An 18,570-nucleotide genomic window follows, 5' to 3' on the forward strand; every position below is an offset into this window, starting at 1 on the left:
CTTGGAAAGTTGCAAATAATGGGTCTCTAACAGTTTGAGGATTCCTAGTTTGTGGGCTTCCCTGTGAACAAGTGATTTACTTTAACAATATTCAAGCATCTACTCTTAGTTTAACTTTGTCATGTTTATGATACAGGTTAATTTTCTAATGACTGGCTAATTTTATCCCAGCTTGTAGAAAATAGATAAGTACTTTGTTCAGGCTTCAGGAGACATCTTGTGGCTGGTATGTCTCCAGGACAGGAGTAGCTTCTGCTCTGTGGGATGGTAGTGAACAGAACGCATTGACCAGTAAGCAAGTTTCCATTTTAAATTTCTTCTGCTCTCAGCTCCCAGAGTTAAACCTTGTCAGTCCCCATATATCTGCAAGTCTTACAAAGGCCAATGTGGCTGAGACATACAGCACATTGGTTGATTCAAGTTACTTGAACAATCAGGTCTTCCCTATAAAGTGATGTCCAAAAAATACCCTCCATTTTCTGCAGCTGAAGAAAGATTGGCAAACCTTCTGGAGAGCTGGAACACCAGACAATTATTAAAGGCCAAATAGGAGGAGTCAATATAAGGGTTTAAAGTACAACTGAAAAGAAGTATTTGTAGACATAGATTACATATATAAAAAATGGAGATGGAAACGTTAAAAAGCACAATGGTGGTCCTGCCTAAAAAAGGAAGAGAAGGTAAAAAGATGGTATAACATTAAAGATGATGTAGAGAGGTAGGAAGAAGGGCATCTCTACCAGAATTAGGAATGGAAGCTAGGGCTTCCAGAGGGAATATGCATGGAAAATGGAAAACAAAATGGTTTCTACTTTGGGCAAGTTTTATATTTCTGGAGAATGAAGTAAGATGCAACTTCCTTGAGGGTAGGAATTGTCTTGACTTTGTCTTTGTGACTCCAACACTTAATAGTGCCTTTGGTCCAGATCTGGGAATGCACTAGCATAGAGCAAGAAAGATGGGGAAACTCCCTACACCACTACAGATTAGCAACTGATTTATAGTTTATAGTCTCAGAGTTGCCTGGAATGCAGAGACTAAGTGATTTCAGCCCATTATCCCATAGCTAGTACGTGTCAGAGATCTTAACTCGAAGTACTGAATACTACCATTCTCCAACTCACTGGAGCTAACATAAATGGCACTCAGCCAGACTCTTAAAACTGTACTGAGAGTTCTCATCAGTTTTAAAGGAGGCTTCTGCAGTTGGGACCTACTGTCAATTTCAGAACTTCAGGAGTTAATCTTTTTATAACAGCTGTTCTTGAAACTCAAAACCAGGCTGTTCCAGGTAGTTGCAACTAAAATCTCCCTCCCCCCAAGTAATAACCAACTTTGCTGACCAGAAAATTTGCCATGACCCTAAACCTCCAACAGGCAGAATCTGACCCTTAAGCAACATTTTAATTTACCCACTCCTAAAGAAGCACAAACCCTCCCTAATAGGAAGCTTCCATTAATATTCAATGAGAGGTACTCCCCTTCAGGATAATAGACCAGAGAAGTGTTGACAAGCTTCAGCCACACTATAACTGACCACTCCCAAGCTCTGATCTCCTAAAATAGCCCTTATGATAGACCCAGTAAGAAACAGAGCCTTCTTTCCCTTTGCCCTAAGAAAGCTAAAGAACTCTCCAAGGGGAGTGGCCACTTCCTTCTGATACCTGATCCTGGCTGTGAGGTCACAGCTTCCCCATAAATAAGAAGTCTTGTGAGAGGGAGGACTCCACTCAGGGACAGGAGCAGCCCTCAGCTCACTTCGACAGCTTCTCAACATCTCCATCATGGTGGGTCTGACCAAGAAATTATTTAGCGGTCCCCTGGTGGACTGCTGATGAGATAGGGAAGAAAGTCAAGCAAGAAAGTTGCAGTTAGGTTGGGGAGGTTGGGTGAGGGGTAGGGTAGGATGAGGCAGGAGAGGGTGGGGAGAAGCAGCCAAGTAGGTCAGATTTCTATTTGCCTCTTGAGGTTAAGCAGTGTGATAGGGACATTTTTAATTGTCTTGAGTTGTTTCATCCAACCATATATACTCGGGTTAGTCCTGTGACTACAGGACAAATGATTAAATGGAATTTCGTTTGCCAGGCAAGATGATGGCCATTTATATCTGAAGTTAGAAGTCAAGAGCAGCTCTCACCAGAAAACCACCTACCCTAAAACTTGATCCTACGATATTAATACTTACTATTTGGATAGGTGCCTTTAATGTATTGGATTTATTGTCTGTCTTAATAGAAAAATGTCCTAGTTAAACAGTGATAATGCTTCAAAACATCTTAATGCTGCATGTCTAGGGAAAAACCTTAACTGAGCTCTGAAACACTTTGTTATTCTAGGGAGCATTTATTTCAGAATTTGATTAAGCATTGCTTCACTATTTGAGTTCCAGGCACCATTTCCCCTCAGTTGTCTATTTCATACAGTCTTAAAATTCCTAGATTTAAAGGCTCCCCACCACCCCCAAGGTAGTACTTCTCAGGCCATAGTAACCTGCCTCAATGCAGACTACATTCAAGACCTCATGTGTTTAAGAGACAAAATAAGAGAATACTCTTGATTCTGTCAATGCATTTTCAACAGTTATTAGCTGTATCTTTTTTTTTTCTTCCTCTCTTCACTGCAGTCCTTCAGTGCTGACCAGATTGCTGGTAAGTGCAATAAAACCTCAGTTTCTCTAGCGGTTGGGTGAAATGATAATGTCTCACCCAAGTCCTAGCTCTTCACTAACCTTCAAGGCATTTTGCTTTGTGTTGTTCCTATTAATATCTATGCTACATGGGAAATCCAAAGAGTGGGCTCATTTGGGAGCCTACTCTAAAGATAGACTCATGGAATCAGCGAGATACACAGAAATATCAGGAACCTGTTTGGTTAAACAGTTCTTTGTGATTAATGTCTTTTTAACAGATCGAGTTTTCTAAAGAGCAACAGGATGGTAAGTTAAATCAGAACGTTGTTGCTGTGGGTGCCCTCCTTAAAAAGGCCTGTGGAAAAAGTGACTCTCAGGAAGAGCTAATCTCTCCCTAATTATCCCCTTTAGCCTTGCCTACCATAATAGGTAGACTGAGTTGAAGTCTTCTCTAAATATAAACTTTTAACAAGAGTGAGTCTTAGACTTGTGAGCAGCAGCCGAAAGGTCTTTAGGTGGACAAAAGGGAAATGTTCTCAACTGGCAGTGATATCTCATGTATTGATTTGTTTTTTATAAATTAAAGCCAGTTGTCCACAGTATCTATTCAACCAAAATTATTTGGCCTGTTGGATAGTTAACTTGATCAACCAGGACCTCAAAAGAATTTTTAGGGGATCTAATTAATTCAGTTTGCCTAAAGTACTCAGAGAAATAGAACCACTGCCTTATCACTACTTCTCTTTTCATCTTATAATAATCAATTCCATGCCTGCGCTTTGAAAGAAAAGGATTCAAGTTGTATTGTTTGTTTGCTTATGAGGAAAGTCAGCATACTTTCTATCACACCATGCTTGATGTCAAATTAATGACCATGTCCTTCACATAAACAGAGATTGGCTGAAACATTCAAGATTCAACTTAATGAATATTAAAAAAGTGTTTGTGGTGTTCCAGACATACAATGCTTGAGTCTTTCAAAACGAAAGGAATAAGAGTTTTCTAAAGTCTTCTCTTTTTGGTTTAACAGATCCATTTCTTGCTTTTCTCTAGAAATTTGTCTTTTTTTTCTTTTCTTAAAAGAATTTTGTCCAACAGGAATACTAATAATCCTGATGTACTCCTATTTATACAAGGACATACTATTTCTTGACAGTTTTTTGTCATTTTTAGTATTTTCACAGAACTATGATAATGACATTTTTATCATGGAAATCCAATGAACTGAAAGGGAGACACCTGTAAGGTTGGTGATATCCTAGTCCATATGTAAGTTAGAACGACTAGTCATACTGCTTAAATTTTAAAACTTAATAGCTTATTCATAAAAAAGTCTCAAATCTGGGTCTGAAAAACGTTAATATTTTTGTCAATTCTGACAGAGTAAGGAACATCCCTGGAAAAGTTACGAGTGAATTTACTGGATGACTGTAGCTAATGGCCTCATGAAGAAGACTTATCAAATTGTCTGATATACAAGCTAACTAGAATTTTAGAACAATGTAGAAAACATATCAGATGCTTTAAAAACATCTCTAGGAGATTCTACTCCCTTTATCTTCCTCTCTCAGTGAAAATGTCACTTTGTTTTCTTAAGATATTTCAATTGAGGACATGACATGGTCTTACTATATACTCCTTTCTGCTCAGTGGCCCTCTGTAGTGTCTAACTTGAAATCTAATTATGACTGTTATACCATTATAGGTCTAAGCAGTGGAGCAATTAAAACCGTTTAGGAGACAAAAGGACTAACTTGGTGTGCAATCTCACTCTACCTTTTAAACTTCTTTTAAATTTAGAGAAAAAGAAAAACATTTTTTAAAGGGTCATTTTTTTCTCTCATGCCAAGAAGTACAAACTTAAGAATCTTAAATGCTGTGAAAATTATGTACTTTCTTTGGTATAATTTGGTTTTGAATCTATCAAGACTGAGCACTGAAGCCTCTGAAAAAATGTAACTGGAAAATGTGCAATATTTACAACATCTAAAGACATTCTGGTTCTTCTGAGGAGGTCCTAGATTCTTAGAGAGACTAGCATTGCTTAAAAAGATTTCCAATTAAAGCAATTTTTTTTTAAACTCCAAGAAGGAAACTGATCAGGGAGAGCCTGTTTCTGGTCTCAGCATTTAAAGTAGAGAGGGTTAGGTTTGAAGCTATCCTATTACAATCCATAAAACCTTCTTCCCGCATCAGCAATTTGACTACGGAGATAGTGAACCTCCTAAGCAGACTGTATATGGAGGACTAAAACCAGTACCAGAGGACTCCAATTTCACATGTCCATTAAGGAAGATGAAAGAGAACATGGTGACTCCTGACCTGTGGATCATCTATCGGTGCTCGTAGGGTGTTCTCTTAGAAACGGTCACGGAAATGTTGAGTGTTTATTACAAATGCCGCACGGTGCAATCTGCTTTAAAACTGTAGATTTCTCTTAAAAGAGTAAAAACTCTCTTAGTCATTGGCCAGTGAACAGTCCTAAACTAATCACCTAACAGGGGCTTTTAGCTTCACAGGGAATGATTGGAGGGACCACGAAATTTTCTAAAACGCTGGTCCAGATAGAGGTAAATTTCAGTTTAAAGGATGGTATTCACACCCTTCAGAAATGTATTGTATTTTTTTATGGTGACATTCACATATGCCCCCCCCAAAATGCTTCCTGTCCTTTTCTCCCACTCTCACCACCTCCAAAACAGCACAGATGTGTTCCTGAGCTGTGCATTCTATGACAACCTACTCCAATCCCCTCTTGACATAAATATAGATCTGGTTTTACCTTATACCACTCATTTCTTTGTCTAGTCAATGCCACACTCAAGCTCACTTTCTCTAGAGAATGGTGGTTAAAATTATGAATAGAGCTACATATGAAGTCAAATAGTAATGCTGATTAGAACAGCAGCTGAGAGCACCATGATGCATAGAACACAGGGCCTATAGTCAGGAAGACTTGAGTTCAAATCTAGCCTCAGACACTTATTAGTTATGTGACCCTGGGCACGTCATTTAATCTCTCTTTGCCTCAGTTTCCCCAACTATAAACAATAGTACCTCTCCCAGGGTTGCTGTGAGGATCAAATTATTAATATTTGTAAAGTGCTTAGCACAGTGCTTGACACACAGTAAGCTCTACATAAATGTTAGCTATTATTATTATTATTATTATTATTATTATTATTATTATTATTAAAGTCAGGAAGACCTAAGTTTAAATCCAGCCTCAAATACTTACTAGCTATATGACCCTGGGAAAGTCATTTAACCTATTTGCTTCAGTTTCCACAACTGCAAAATGGCTAATAACACCAACCTCCCAGGGTTATTGTGATGATCAAATGATATAACATATGTAAAGTGCTGAGCACAATGCCTGGCATATAGTAGGTGCTAAGTAAATGCTATGACAATGATGATGATGATGTAATTTAGTATACTTGAGACATACATCTGGCATTAGAATATGGCAGACATTTGTTATATGATAAAGGGACAAAATGCAGGAAAAAGTATATCAGAAAAATAATCTATTTAGCTCTCCAATTAGTTTGCATTTATACCTAGGGCAACCTAAATCATTTTGGCTTGGATACTTTGACCTGGGAATTTATAAGTCTCCGAGTTTATCACTTGCCTTCAGGAAAACTATTATCCTATTGGGCTTTAATCAGTGAAAGGATGGAGTCCTGGGCCTCAAGAAAGGAGTTTCCCTAATTCCTATAGGTTTATCATGAAAATTTTTACTAAGCTTTTATATAACTAAAATCAGTCAACCATTTACTAGAAAAAGAAAAAGAAAAGAAGGAAGGAAGGAAGGGAGAAACCTCAACCATTAGTAACAGTGAAATCCCAGGATTCCCAGGATTCCTAAGGTCACCTGTAATAAAAACTCACTGTTATATAGCACTTTGCAATAACAAAAGTATTTGCCTTATAGCGACTTTGTAAGGTTAGTAATTAAAATACTATTATGTCTTTATTATGTCCATTTTACAGATGTGGAAACTGACACTCAGTGAAATGATTTGTCTTTAGTCTCACAGCTTGTAAATGACAGAACCAGAAGAGGAATACATTGCTTTTTAGGGGAAACCAATCCATAACTGTTCATCAAAGTAGCAGAGATAGATTAAATGAACAAAAACGGAACAAATATGGCATGGACTGCCTTTTGCTGAAATAGATAAAGGGGATTTATGGAGAGAGGTTGAAAAAGCAGCGATGTAATCTCCACAGGCAATAATAAGGCAAGTGGGAATATAATGAAGACAGTGATGATATTTGTTACTTGGAGAAAAGTATATCTAACAAAAAGAGATCTAGAATATTTTTTTTAAAGATTAAAACTGTCAGTCTACAGTAGCCTTGGCCAGAAACATGTAGAAGTCATTGTTAACTGATACATCTGTGGGAGGAAGGAATCCCTGAATAACCTGCCTTCTCTCTTCCTGCAGACTTCAAGGAGGCTTTCCTCCTCTTTGACAGGACTGGCGAAAACAAGATCACATTAAGCCAAGTTGGTGACGTGCTGCGTGCTCTGGGTACCAACCCAACCAATGCAGAGGTCAAGAAAGTTCTGGGAAACCCCACCCCTGAAGGTAGGTAATGAAAACAACGTCTCCTGGAAATTGAGAAACTGTATGTTCAGGACAGGTCAGGTTCCAGGCCTCAACTCTGAGAATAGCTGACTTTCTTGTACTGTAGTTTCTCCATTGATATGTTAAGGTGGTCCCGAGTGATATGAGGAGTTGTTAGACCTATGATTTAATCAGAGTAGAGAATTACTTATATAAAAACTTTTAGCCACAACACAGATCAGCCACCTAAGACACTGAGAGGTTAAATTACTTGTTTGTGAGGGGTGGCTAGGTGGCACAGTGGATACAGAACCGGCCCTGAAGTCAGGAGGACCTGAGTTCAAATATTACCTCAGACCAAACACTTCTCACTTACTAGCTGTGTGACCCTGGGCAAATCACTTAATCCCAATTGCCTTAAAAAACACAAATACAGCAATGAGAACACAGTGGTTTTGGTGACACATGCAGAGACTTTTTTTTTTAGTATCCATTAGCACTCTTTCACTTCTTTAGCAACCTCCAAAGAATCTGTGACTATAATGAAGAATAGAGGAGGTCAGACTTAATAACAATATCTTCCATTGGTAGAAGATCCCGATGGACTTTGAAATTTGAATTCAGCTATGTTTTTGTAATTTTACAAGTGACATGTAAAAATCAGTGAGGAATATGTTTTGCAGAATTCAGACCCATTTATTGAGAAATCAGTCACTCAACAGTGGTACTTTAGCCATTAGCACAAAGTAGCCATTTAGGGCAACTGGGTGGTACTCAGCTTCCTCATATATAAAATGAGCTGGAGAAGGAAACAGCAAGTTACTCCAGTGTAAAGCACTTTACAACTGTTATGTAAATGCTAAGTGTTATTATAAATTTTGTTGTTGTTCAGTTTTTCATTTTTCAGTTGTGTCTGACTCCTCATAACCCCATTTGGGATTTTCTTGACAAAAATACTGGAGTGGTTTGTCATTTCCTTTCCAGCTCACTTTTATAGAAACTGAGGCAAATAGGGTTAAGTGACTTGCCCAGGGTCATACAACTAGTAAGTGTCTGAGGCCAGATTTGAACTCGGGAAATGAATCTTCCTGACTCCAGGCCCTGTACTCAACCCACTATGCCACTTAGCTGCCCCAATAAAACACTTTATAAACCTTTAAGTGTTATATAAATACTAGCCATTATCATAAATGCTAGCTACTAAATCACCATTAGAATTATATTCAGACTTTCTCTTCCTACCCCCTACCTCCCCAGGTTGAATTTTATCAAGTTAATCATGCTAAAAGTATCAAGAGCATGAGATAAGGCGAGAGAGCAGTGGGTAAAATCTTATTTTTAAAATGCCTTTTTCCTAATTACACATCCATCTTTGACCATGGAATGATTAGATTAATGTAGCTCATTTCTTCAGCATTCAAAACTTAATCTGTTTTAATCTTTGCTCTCCAATTTAATTTCTATCCTATGAGAGCACTCTGGAGGAGGGAAAATGTGGTTTATATGTAGAGATCATTTCCTTCCTCTGTATATAAATGACTATACCATTTTAATATTTTTGTCATCATCAGGTGGGTACTCAAAGTCTGGTGGGGATCACAGATTGCTAAAATATGCCAAAGAAAGCTCTCTCATCTACAGGGTTTTGGACTTCAAGAATTAAGTCCAGACTTACTTACATTATACTTAGATTTAAAGCTAGAAATCAACTTAGAGGTCACCTAATTCAACTTTCTCATTTATAGATAAGAAACAGAAGCCAGAGAGGTAGTGATTTCCCTAAAGGTGGTAGGTGATAGAACTAGAATTTGAACTCACATCCACCATTCTCCTTCCACTGTATCATACTGCCTCTCAAACTCCTAGCACCTCGCTTCTGTACTTTTTTCTTCAGTACCTTTAAAAAGAAAGCATTTATAAGCATACTATTTGCTCTCCTTTTCCTTTGTTGTTTTGTTTTATTGCTTCATTCTCATGGTTCCTTCCATTAGTTCTAATTGTTCTTTACATCATGAATAATGGGAAAATATGCTTAATATGAATGTATAAGTAGAGCCTGTGTCAGGTTGCACACCATCTTGGGCAGGGGGGAGGAGATGGGGTAGGGGAGAAGAAAATTTAAAACTCAAAATCTTATGAAAGTGAATGTTGAAAATTAAAAATAAATTAATTAATTTTTTTTAAAAAGAAAGCATTTAGCACAGCAAGTTGACACATAGTAGAGACTTAACAGACAACATCATTTAAAAAGTCCCATTAGAAATTGTCTATTCCAATCTTGTTTTTGAAGTATTATGTGTCTGTAGCATCTCAGCAGACTTGTATATTGCTTTCCCATCTAAAAATATTCTCCTATTTAAAAGTTTTATCATCTTAAATATAGATGAAATAAAGATTGTTGGGGCAGGGATAGGGTTTCAGGTCCCTTATCTACAAACTTGAGCTGCTATTATGGATAACATAATAGAATAGGGTCATCTTGTGCACCCAGAATTCTGAAACCCACCTTAAGCTGAAAAGCTGATATATTCTGAAGGGTTCATAAATCTCAAAATGGTGACATTTCTTTCAGAGATGAATGCCAAGAAAATTGAGTTTGAGCAGTTCCTGCCCATGATGCAGGCCATTTCCAACAACAAGGACCAGGGAACTTATGAAGACTTTGTTGAGGGTTTGCGTGTCTTTGACAAGGAGGGCAATGGCACAGTCATGGGTGCTGAGCTTCGCCACGTGCTTGCTACCTTGGGTAAGTACCCCTGATTTCCTGAGGCCATCAAAAAGGCTAGCCCTGAAGAAGAAAGACGGAAATTGGGTAAGGGAGACTTGATCAGTGCAGGGAAGGGAAACGTTGCAAAGTATAACTGATGAATAGCAACAGGAGGGAAAAGTCACTGAGAACTTTAATCAGTCAGTCTCCAAATTCTCCTAAGAAATCATCCTGGAATGAGTAAAGGACAAGCCTCAGAAGAATAAAATTTTAATCATCTTAAATCATAAGAGCATAAATGCATTGTGGTATTTATTCAAATATTCAAAAATATTTGTTTTCTTGCCCCTAAAAACTAGAAAGGAGAAGGGAGCTGCATGAAGATTCTAAATAAGTAATTTCATCAGCATCAGGGAAATCCCAGTGTGGAAAATCCTTCCACTAATCTATATTAGACAGTCTTCTGTAACTTAAGGAATTTTCTGGGACCTTATGGGGTTAAAAGACTTGCCTGCAGTCACATAACCAGATTTGTCAGAGACAGCACCTGCACTTAGGTCTTCCTAACTCCTGCAGCAGCCCTTTATGCACTAAACCACTCACAAAACCTCTCAAATTAGCATTACTGTGAAATTAGAAAGGCAAGTCGGAATGCATTAGGAAACTGCTTTCTGCCCTTGTTTCTAAATAGCTACAACTTTTTTTTCTCTTCCAGGTGAAAAAATGAAAGAAGAGGAGGTGGAAGCCCTGATGGCAGGTCAAGAAGACTCCAATGGCTGCATCAATTATGAAGGTAGGTCCTGGAATGCTCTTTTTGTTGGCATAATAATAATGATAATAATAATAGCTATCATTTAATAGATAGTACTTTAAGGTTTGCAAAACTTCTTATGAATATCTGATTTGATCCTCTCAACCACCCTGGGAGGTAGGCACCATTTTATAGTTGAGGCAACTGAGGCAGACAGAGATTAGAAATGTCTATATTATCTCTTACTTCATGATGGGTCTGACTATGTCCTTGGAATGGAAAATGACTGATTTCCCTAGGCCTTTTTCCTCCCATGTACTTGATTTGTAATTTACTATATAATAACAAATTGTGTAGCTTATTACTTTCAAGAGCCATGGGGATGTCAAGGGAAAACAACTTTTGAAAAAAAAAAAGGCCTCTAACACATTGAGTAAACTACCTGTGTCAAATACATGAGAGAACACGGACTAGGCAGATATTGATTCCAATGTGTTCCAATCTACGTGGTTGGAAGAAACATCCAAATTCATGACACTCCAGAGCCTTTGAGGGTTGACTATAAAAAAACCGAAGTAGGGATTATATGATTACAGGTAAGATCCTCACCAGTGCGCACCAAAAGAAAATACTGTTTGAAAAATTGCAATCTGCATTTAAACAAAAAAAAAAGTTTCCTTAAAGTGGCAACGTATCTTTCTGTCAGAGGTAGCTGGGAGCAATGGTTAGAGCACTGGGCTTGGAATCAGGAATACTCATTTTTATAAGATCAAATCTGGCCTCAGCATTTACTAGCTGTGTGACCCTGAGCAAGTCACTTAATCAGGTTGGACTTAGTTTCCTCATCTATAAGAGGAGCTGGAGAGGGAAATGGCAGACCACTCCAGTATCTCTCCCAAGAAAACCCCAAATGGGATCACAAAGAGTCAGACATGACTGAACAAATCTTCCTGCTAACTACTCTAGAGGCATATTGAAACAGCTTCAGCTATATCTGAATATAACCTAATGTCCATTTCAGAACTGGACAGCATCTTGGTGGTCCTCTAATGTAACACCCCCCCAAAACAAATCCTCACTACAACGCAATCCAGAAGTGGCCTTTCAGACTTTCAGAGGAGAATCACTACCTATCAACAGCATCCCATCCCACTTTTGGCTGTTCTAATTGCTATGAAGAGTATTTTTTTTTCTTTACATCAAATTTAGATTTGCCTTTCAACAACACCTGCTATTGCTGCTAGTTCTGCCTTCAGGAATCAAAAGAGAATTTAATAATAAATAATAATAGTAATATAATAATATGTTATACATAATACACTAATAAATGATAAAAAATGAATAAAGAACAAAAAGTAGTATAATCTTCCTGGTACTTGTAGACAGTTATTGTCTCTTCTCTTCTCCAGGATCAATATCCTCAGTTCCTTTGATCATTCCTCTTTTGGCCCAGACCAAAGGATCTTTTGCCATTCTAATGGCACTCCTCTGGACATTTTCTCCTTTATCAATGTCATTTTTGAAAAATCATATCCAGTACAGAATAAAGTACTCCAAATGTAATCTTACTAGTGCAAGAGTAGAGTGGGATTATTTCTAATTTCATTATCTTTTTTGGATTCCATAAGATATGGTCCTCCCAAAACCTACATCACTGAATCTGGAGGCCAATAAGATCTTTTTTCAGACAAACTGCTAAATCTAGCATATGAAGTTGATTTTTTTTCCAGGGCCCAGGTGTCTTATCCCCATAAATTTCATCTGAATAGGTTCGACACCATTTCCTAGTCTGCCAATTTTTTTGGATCTTGACTCTCCCCTCCAGTATGTTATTGATCTCTCACAAAATTGTGTCATTTGCAAATTGGATGAGTCTGCCACCATTGCCTTTATCCAAGTCATTATAACAATGTTGAAACATACAGAGCTACTCTACTAGAGTCCTTTTGCCAAGAAGCATTAATGACTTTTCTTTGAGTCAGACCATTCAACCATTTACAAATCCAATTGCATTATCACTTAGCCCCATCTTTCCGTATTTTCCACAAGAATAGTAGGAAAACTGTATTTATTAACTGCTTGAATCTGGGAAGTTTGTATCTGCAATAGTCTTCTCATCTAGCAGTTTAGTAATTGTCATAAAAGGGAAATAAGTTTGGTCTGGCTTCATGTGTCCTTGATGAAGCTAGGCTCATTCTTTGTGGGGGCCCATCCCTTTTTCGATGTTAACTAATTATCTCTTAATTCCTGGAAAAATTCTAGACTCCATTATTAAACTCCAGCTCCTGGCCTATAGTTTGCAGACTCTATTCTTTGCCTTATTATTATTTTTAAATGTGGACATTTCCCCTTGTCCAATACTGCAGTACCTACACAGTTTTCTATAGTTTTTCAGGTATTACTGTGACTCAGTGATCACACACATTAGTATTTTTATTAACCAAGGGTGTAACTTGTTTGCTTATTCAACACTTCATAAACACCTACTATCTACCAATGGAGAATCAAAGACAGAATTTAACATCCCCTGACCTCAAGGAGTTTACATTCTATTTGAGGCAATATACACAGATGAGTAATAAAGTAATTTCCCAAGGGGAGAATGCTAACATCTCTAAAACCTCATAGAAGGTGGTACTTAGTTGAATCTGGAAATAGGGATTCAAAGAGGCAGAGGTTCAAAGGGAATGCCCTGTAGTCGTCTCTTCACCTATGCCAAGGTCCAGAGGAGGAAAAGGGAATGTCACGTCCAAGAGACAAGTAGCCTAGTTGGGATGAAACAGAGTGTGAAGGAAAATCACGTGTAATAAACCTGAGAAGGAAGGCTAGAGTCAAATTTAAAAGGGCTTTAAAAGTCAAGTAGAAGAGTTCACATTTCATACTAGAGACAAGAAGAGGCCATTAAAACTTTTTGAGCACGGAGGGGTGACAAGGTCAGACCACTGATTTAGGAGTGTTGATTTGACAGCTACATGGAAAATAGATTGGAAGAGGATGAAGCTAGAGGTTGGGTTGGGCAAGTGACCTGAATTCATGAAGGGCAGCTAAGTACTCTCTGATTATCTCCTCACTTATCTTGGGTATCAATTCCCTACTAACCATTTTTTTGGCTATTTGTTCTGTTCTTTCTAGTCCACAGGTCATTTTCTTTGGCAGAGAAAACAGAAGTAAAATAAGAATTAAGTTCTCTCTCCCCCCCCCATTCAGTGACCACTAGTCATCCACGCCAACCGGCAGTCCACTCCTTTCTTTGAGCTTTCTTTTCTAAATGTAGCTTGGAAACAAACGAACAGCTGAGCTTTTCCTGACCTTTACCACTTCTTAAGCTATTCTTACAGATCTACTTCACACTCATTCATCCTATTACCTGTGTATATATATACCTACACATCTTCTGTGTGTGTATATATATATATATATATATATATATATATATATATATATACCTACACATCTTCTGTGTATATATATACCTACACATATGTTTATCTACAATATGTTAATTGGTAAGTTTCTTGTACATCCACACCAGTCTTTTTGGACAACTCCTGGTTTTCTTCCTCAATAGAATTGTTCTCTCTTCACGTCCTCTGAACTTTATGCTGAAAAATTTCCCCTCCCTCTCAGGTTGACTTCCCCTGTATCATTTTAAATCAAGGGATCATAACAATCCTTCCACTAAACCACTAAAATCTGTCCTCCCAAAACCTACAGTGCGTGTCAAAGTACACCTGAATTTCCTCTCCTCTAACACAAACTCTGGGCATTGAATGGTCACTTCCTGCCTCCAGCCAAGTTACCTTGCTCTCACCTAAGCAACTAATGTTTTCCTCTTTAGTAAAAATCAGACCTAGAATTGAATTTTGCCTTGTTGTTTCCTTTATCTTTTGGAAGGATGAAATTGCTTTTAATGCAAGTCAGGAAATTATTAGCTACTCTGCTTCTCTGACAGAACTGCAGCAGATATCTGGATAATCTATGTTTCCTATCCTTACTATGTCATGACTCTTTTCCAGGCTTATATTTCCAGAACTCCTCATCTATTTCTTCTTTCTGTAGAAGTAGTAGTCTGTAGTATGTTCTGATGGCAAAACCACTTCTCCCAAATGCTGATACTGTGCTTTTCTTCCCCAAGTTCGTTATTTCATTTTCTCATGAAAGCATATCTTCTTAATATATACTGCTACCTTGTTTCCCACCCCTTCCCAATCCTTTACCAAATCATATGAATGAGGTACACTCCTCTAGAGCCATATTCCAATCATAGGTCTTACCCCACAAAGGCTGTGACAGCCATGAGAGGTCAAATTTGCACTTTAATTTATTTCATCTTGTTCTTGTTGTTCAGTCATTTCAGTTAAGAAATGCCTCTCACTTCATCTCAACTGTTGCCTTTATGTTTTGTATTTATGTATAGACATTCAAGGCTATGTATATTACAACTAATAGCTCCTTCCGTTGATTTTTTTATCTCCTGTAAAAAAGCTGGGTAGCTCAACTGCTATTCTTCCTATATTCCAGCTACTCTTCGTGGTATCTAGCTTGATGCATGTACACAGGTAGTTTCCTCCTTCCCCCAGCCTCCTTGCCTTTTCAATTTAAAGCCCTTTTGATTAGATTTGCAAGGCATAAGCCAATTACATTCTTATCAGGCTTTCTTAGGTATACTCCAGGTGTCTTGTCATTTCTTTATGCTAAGCCATACAACAGAAATCCAAATCCCATTATCAGATGCCAGCTGTTCATTTTGGTATTAACAGCCTTCCTATAAATACATATTTTTCAAGCTCTATATCTTTGTGAAATGTGCCTGGATTAAAACATAACATATATTTTAAATACACGTATATGTCTAAGATTCACCAAGGCTCATATTCTAAGGATACTAAGCTTGGCAACTGCCTATTTAGATAAAAATAAGGCCAACTTGGGAGATTGAGTCTTACTAATGGTAACAGACACCCATATACTAAACTTCCTAGTCTCATAGCTGAAAATAATTAGGATTTAGCAGATTGTGCATAAACCTTTCATGAAACTTTAGTAATTCTCTAATACTATGTTTGTATTATTCCACAGCCTTTGTCAAACACATCATGTCCATATAAATGGAACTCTCCAGGTAAAATAGCATCCCTTTAATCTGCATGATTTATTTGACTTTGTCTTTTGTTTGAGGATTATGTCTCCTACGGATATAATTAAGTTGGTTCCAATTAAGAGCCACTACCCAAGAATGCCAGCTATTTGATACAAATTTAAGCTATAGTTTGCATTTGGATCTGCCTGAAAATATGCTACATGTTCTTTTCTTTTACATTCCTTAGATTTCACCATATAAAGTGAAGCTCGCTGTTGGTTAATGTCTTTAGTAAAAGCACAGTGCTTTAAAAATCATGGATTTAATACTGAAGTAGGTCAGATAACTTGGTTGTAGCCCCAAACTGTGCCCACATTAACCAAAGGCTTTCCCCTCTTTGCCAAAAATGAGATATTTAATTGGTCATTAGGGGTACCAGCTTAAATACATGACAACAGTTTAAAAAAATTAAACAAACCCAGAAACGTTAATCATATACATACGAAAATACTTTCTATCTAGAGACAAATGTATGAGGTATGAGAGACACTGGTTGGTATATATAGATTATGCACTGCTCCTTCCCTTGAGGCACTTGCAAATGGGGGAGGGTTGGAGTAGGGAGAGAAGTGTCACATACACAAATAACTAGTATCCAAAATAATACAGGCTAAGTGCATAAAAGCTTATCTTCCTGATGATAGATCAATGGTGCTTTTTCCCCCACTTACAAAGGATGGCACGTAAAGGACAAGATTGGAAACTTTTTGAACTCTTAAGTACTTCTCAGTCTCCAGTATCATTTTGTTTCATATTGAATTTAACAAGCATTTTATTAAGAGCCTTCTGTAGGCGTGCCAAGGCATTTACAGTGATAATACAAAGACACCCAAGACACTACTATCCTTGGGGTCTATGGGCCATGTTTGAGCAGGAGAGATAAGATAAAAAGGCAAATAATGACCCCACAGGAGAGAATGATAGTATTAGGTGAGTGGTACAAAGGTGGTGTTTTCACATGCCGAGAGAGGGAAAGACACTGTCTCTGTTTGGAATAGAGGGGAAGGTGGCATTTGAGCTCAGCCTTGAAAGATAGGTAGGATTTCAGCAGGTAGATGAGTAGGGATAACATTCTAGGAAAAGGGAATTGGAGGAACAAGGTATGAAGTTAAGGAGAATTAACATGATAATTAATTAAGAAGTTTCTACAAAAAGTTATATCTTAATATTAAGAGTTGCAAGCCCTAGATAAGATTATCATAATTCAATTGATTATTCAAAAGTAAAAAAAAAAAGAACAAGCGTCATCACAGCCAGCGGATGGTGCAGGCCTTGTATACATGAAGACTTGGAATCAAGTCTTAGATCTCTTGATACCTACTAGCCATGCGATGGTGGAGCAGCCACTCAATCTCTCTCAGAGTCCACTGGCAATTTTAAAATTACAAATTGCAGATGAATTAGGGATCTGTTTGGTAGAAGGAATTTCAACACTAGGAGTTTCCCCCAACTAAGTTAAATAAATAATTAAATCATAGGCCTGGATGAAAAACAAAACTGTTATCAAGGTCTCTCGGGTGCCTTAATAGCTACTCATTTCTATAATGTACAAAATGGAATCATAGCCTAAGACTATGTACTTCTGAGAAACACTAATTTCATAACCAAATCATCTTGTCTGAGGTTACCTTTTATAATGTCTCCTCCATTGGAACACAATTATCCCTTCCACATCACAGAGGGTAGGGGTACAGTGCCCCCAAGATCTGGAAAATCCACATAAAAAACTTTGGCCCTCTCTTTCTACCAGAGAAGAAATCTGAAATTTTTCTTTTTCTTTTATGGGGTGTTTACAGTATTTTATTGTAAAATTTGGGTTGATAGTATATAATACTATACATAGATTTTATGCATTTCTGAATTTCTAAACTTTTTCTGTGTCATCTGCTGCATCCACAAAACTCCCAAAACATTCCCACTTAATTTCTTATGCTCTGTGATATATCTAAACTGTGATGGGATAAGGTTCAATGTAGAAGGCATAAGTGTAGAAGTTCCTTGAGGGCAGGTTCTGTTTTACTTTCTCTGTATCCCCAGTACTTAACATCCTCAGAGCCTAGCACATAGTAATGTGCTTGTTGATTTTTAGAAACAAATTACTTTCTCACCTATTCTCAGGAATGCCCATCAATTTTTGCTTTTTTTTTTCAAAAGAAGCAGTACAAATCCAACTATTTTTTCCCTTTTTAACAGAACAGGTGATCTCTATGAAGACTGACTGGAAACTAAGTCATCAACTTTAGGAACATTCATATTCAATTCTCCAGATCAGTTGCCCAACAGGGCAGGAAAAACCAAAGTAATTTGGACTATACTACACTGAAGGCCTCCCCAATTTTTTATGTACCTTTGAGTTTCCTTCTCAGTCCTCTAGTTATATTTCTACTGTACAAGTCAAATGTTTGCAGCAGCAAACAACCTGGACAAAGTTTCTACAGGTCTCAAGTCTAAGTAACCTCTCTTTCCATGCTATCCACCATGGGTAAATGTGTACCCTTGAAAGAATCTAACAATCAATAAATCACTTTGGTCAGTCTATGGTGGTGATGTTGTTTTTGTTTTTCTTGTCATGTTCTGAAGGCAAAGAACAAAACTGAGTGTTTTATTCCATGAAATATACAGAATAAGGATGCTATCAAACCCTTCCTATAAGGGCAATTCGTTTTCATCTAAATCTCCAAAAGGGAAAAGAAAACTGGGGCAAAGAGATGACAGAAAAGGTAAATCAGCATCTTGCCTCCAGCGGCAAAGTGAAGTTTAATA

At 37.6% G+C, this 18,570-nt stretch overlaps 1 protein-coding gene across 3 annotated transcripts in view; it reads left to right on the forward strand.

The window, feature by feature from the left end:
- Positions 1-18,343, forward strand: part of MYL1 (myosin light chain 1) — a 31,433-nt gene extending 13,090 nt beyond the window's left edge. The window contains exons 1-7 of one of the 3 annotated variants that reach the window (XM_021008724.2): positions 1,579-1,787; positions 2,624-2,648; positions 7,087-7,230; positions 9,782-9,955; positions 10,632-10,709; positions 15,747-15,789; positions 18,001-18,343. In XM_021008724.2, the coding sequence (XP_020864383.1) occupies positions 1,785-1,787; positions 2,624-2,648; positions 7,087-7,230; positions 9,782-9,955; positions 10,632-10,709; positions 15,747-15,775 (453 nt within the window). In that variant the 5' untranslated portion in view covers positions 1,579-1,784 and the 3' untranslated portion in view covers positions 15,776-15,789; positions 18,001-18,343. Of the gene's footprint in view, positions 1-1,578; positions 1,788-2,623; positions 2,649-2,907; positions 2,936-7,086; positions 7,231-9,781; positions 9,956-10,631; positions 10,710-15,746; positions 15,790-18,000 lie in introns of those variants that run through there. The other 2 variants (XM_021008722.2, XM_021008723.1) reach the window with 2 other exon arrangements.
- The last annotated feature ends 227 nt before the right edge of the window (positions 18,344-18,570 follow it).

This window comes from Phascolarctos cinereus, unplaced genomic scaffold (assembly GCF_003287225.1).
Source record: "Phascolarctos cinereus isolate Bilbo 61053 unplaced genomic scaffold, phaCin_HiC Scaffold_7;HRSCAF=346, whole genome shotgun sequence".
In the NCBI taxonomy this organism is placed as follows: Eukaryota; Metazoa; Chordata; class Mammalia; order Diprotodontia; family Phascolarctidae; genus Phascolarctos; species Phascolarctos cinereus.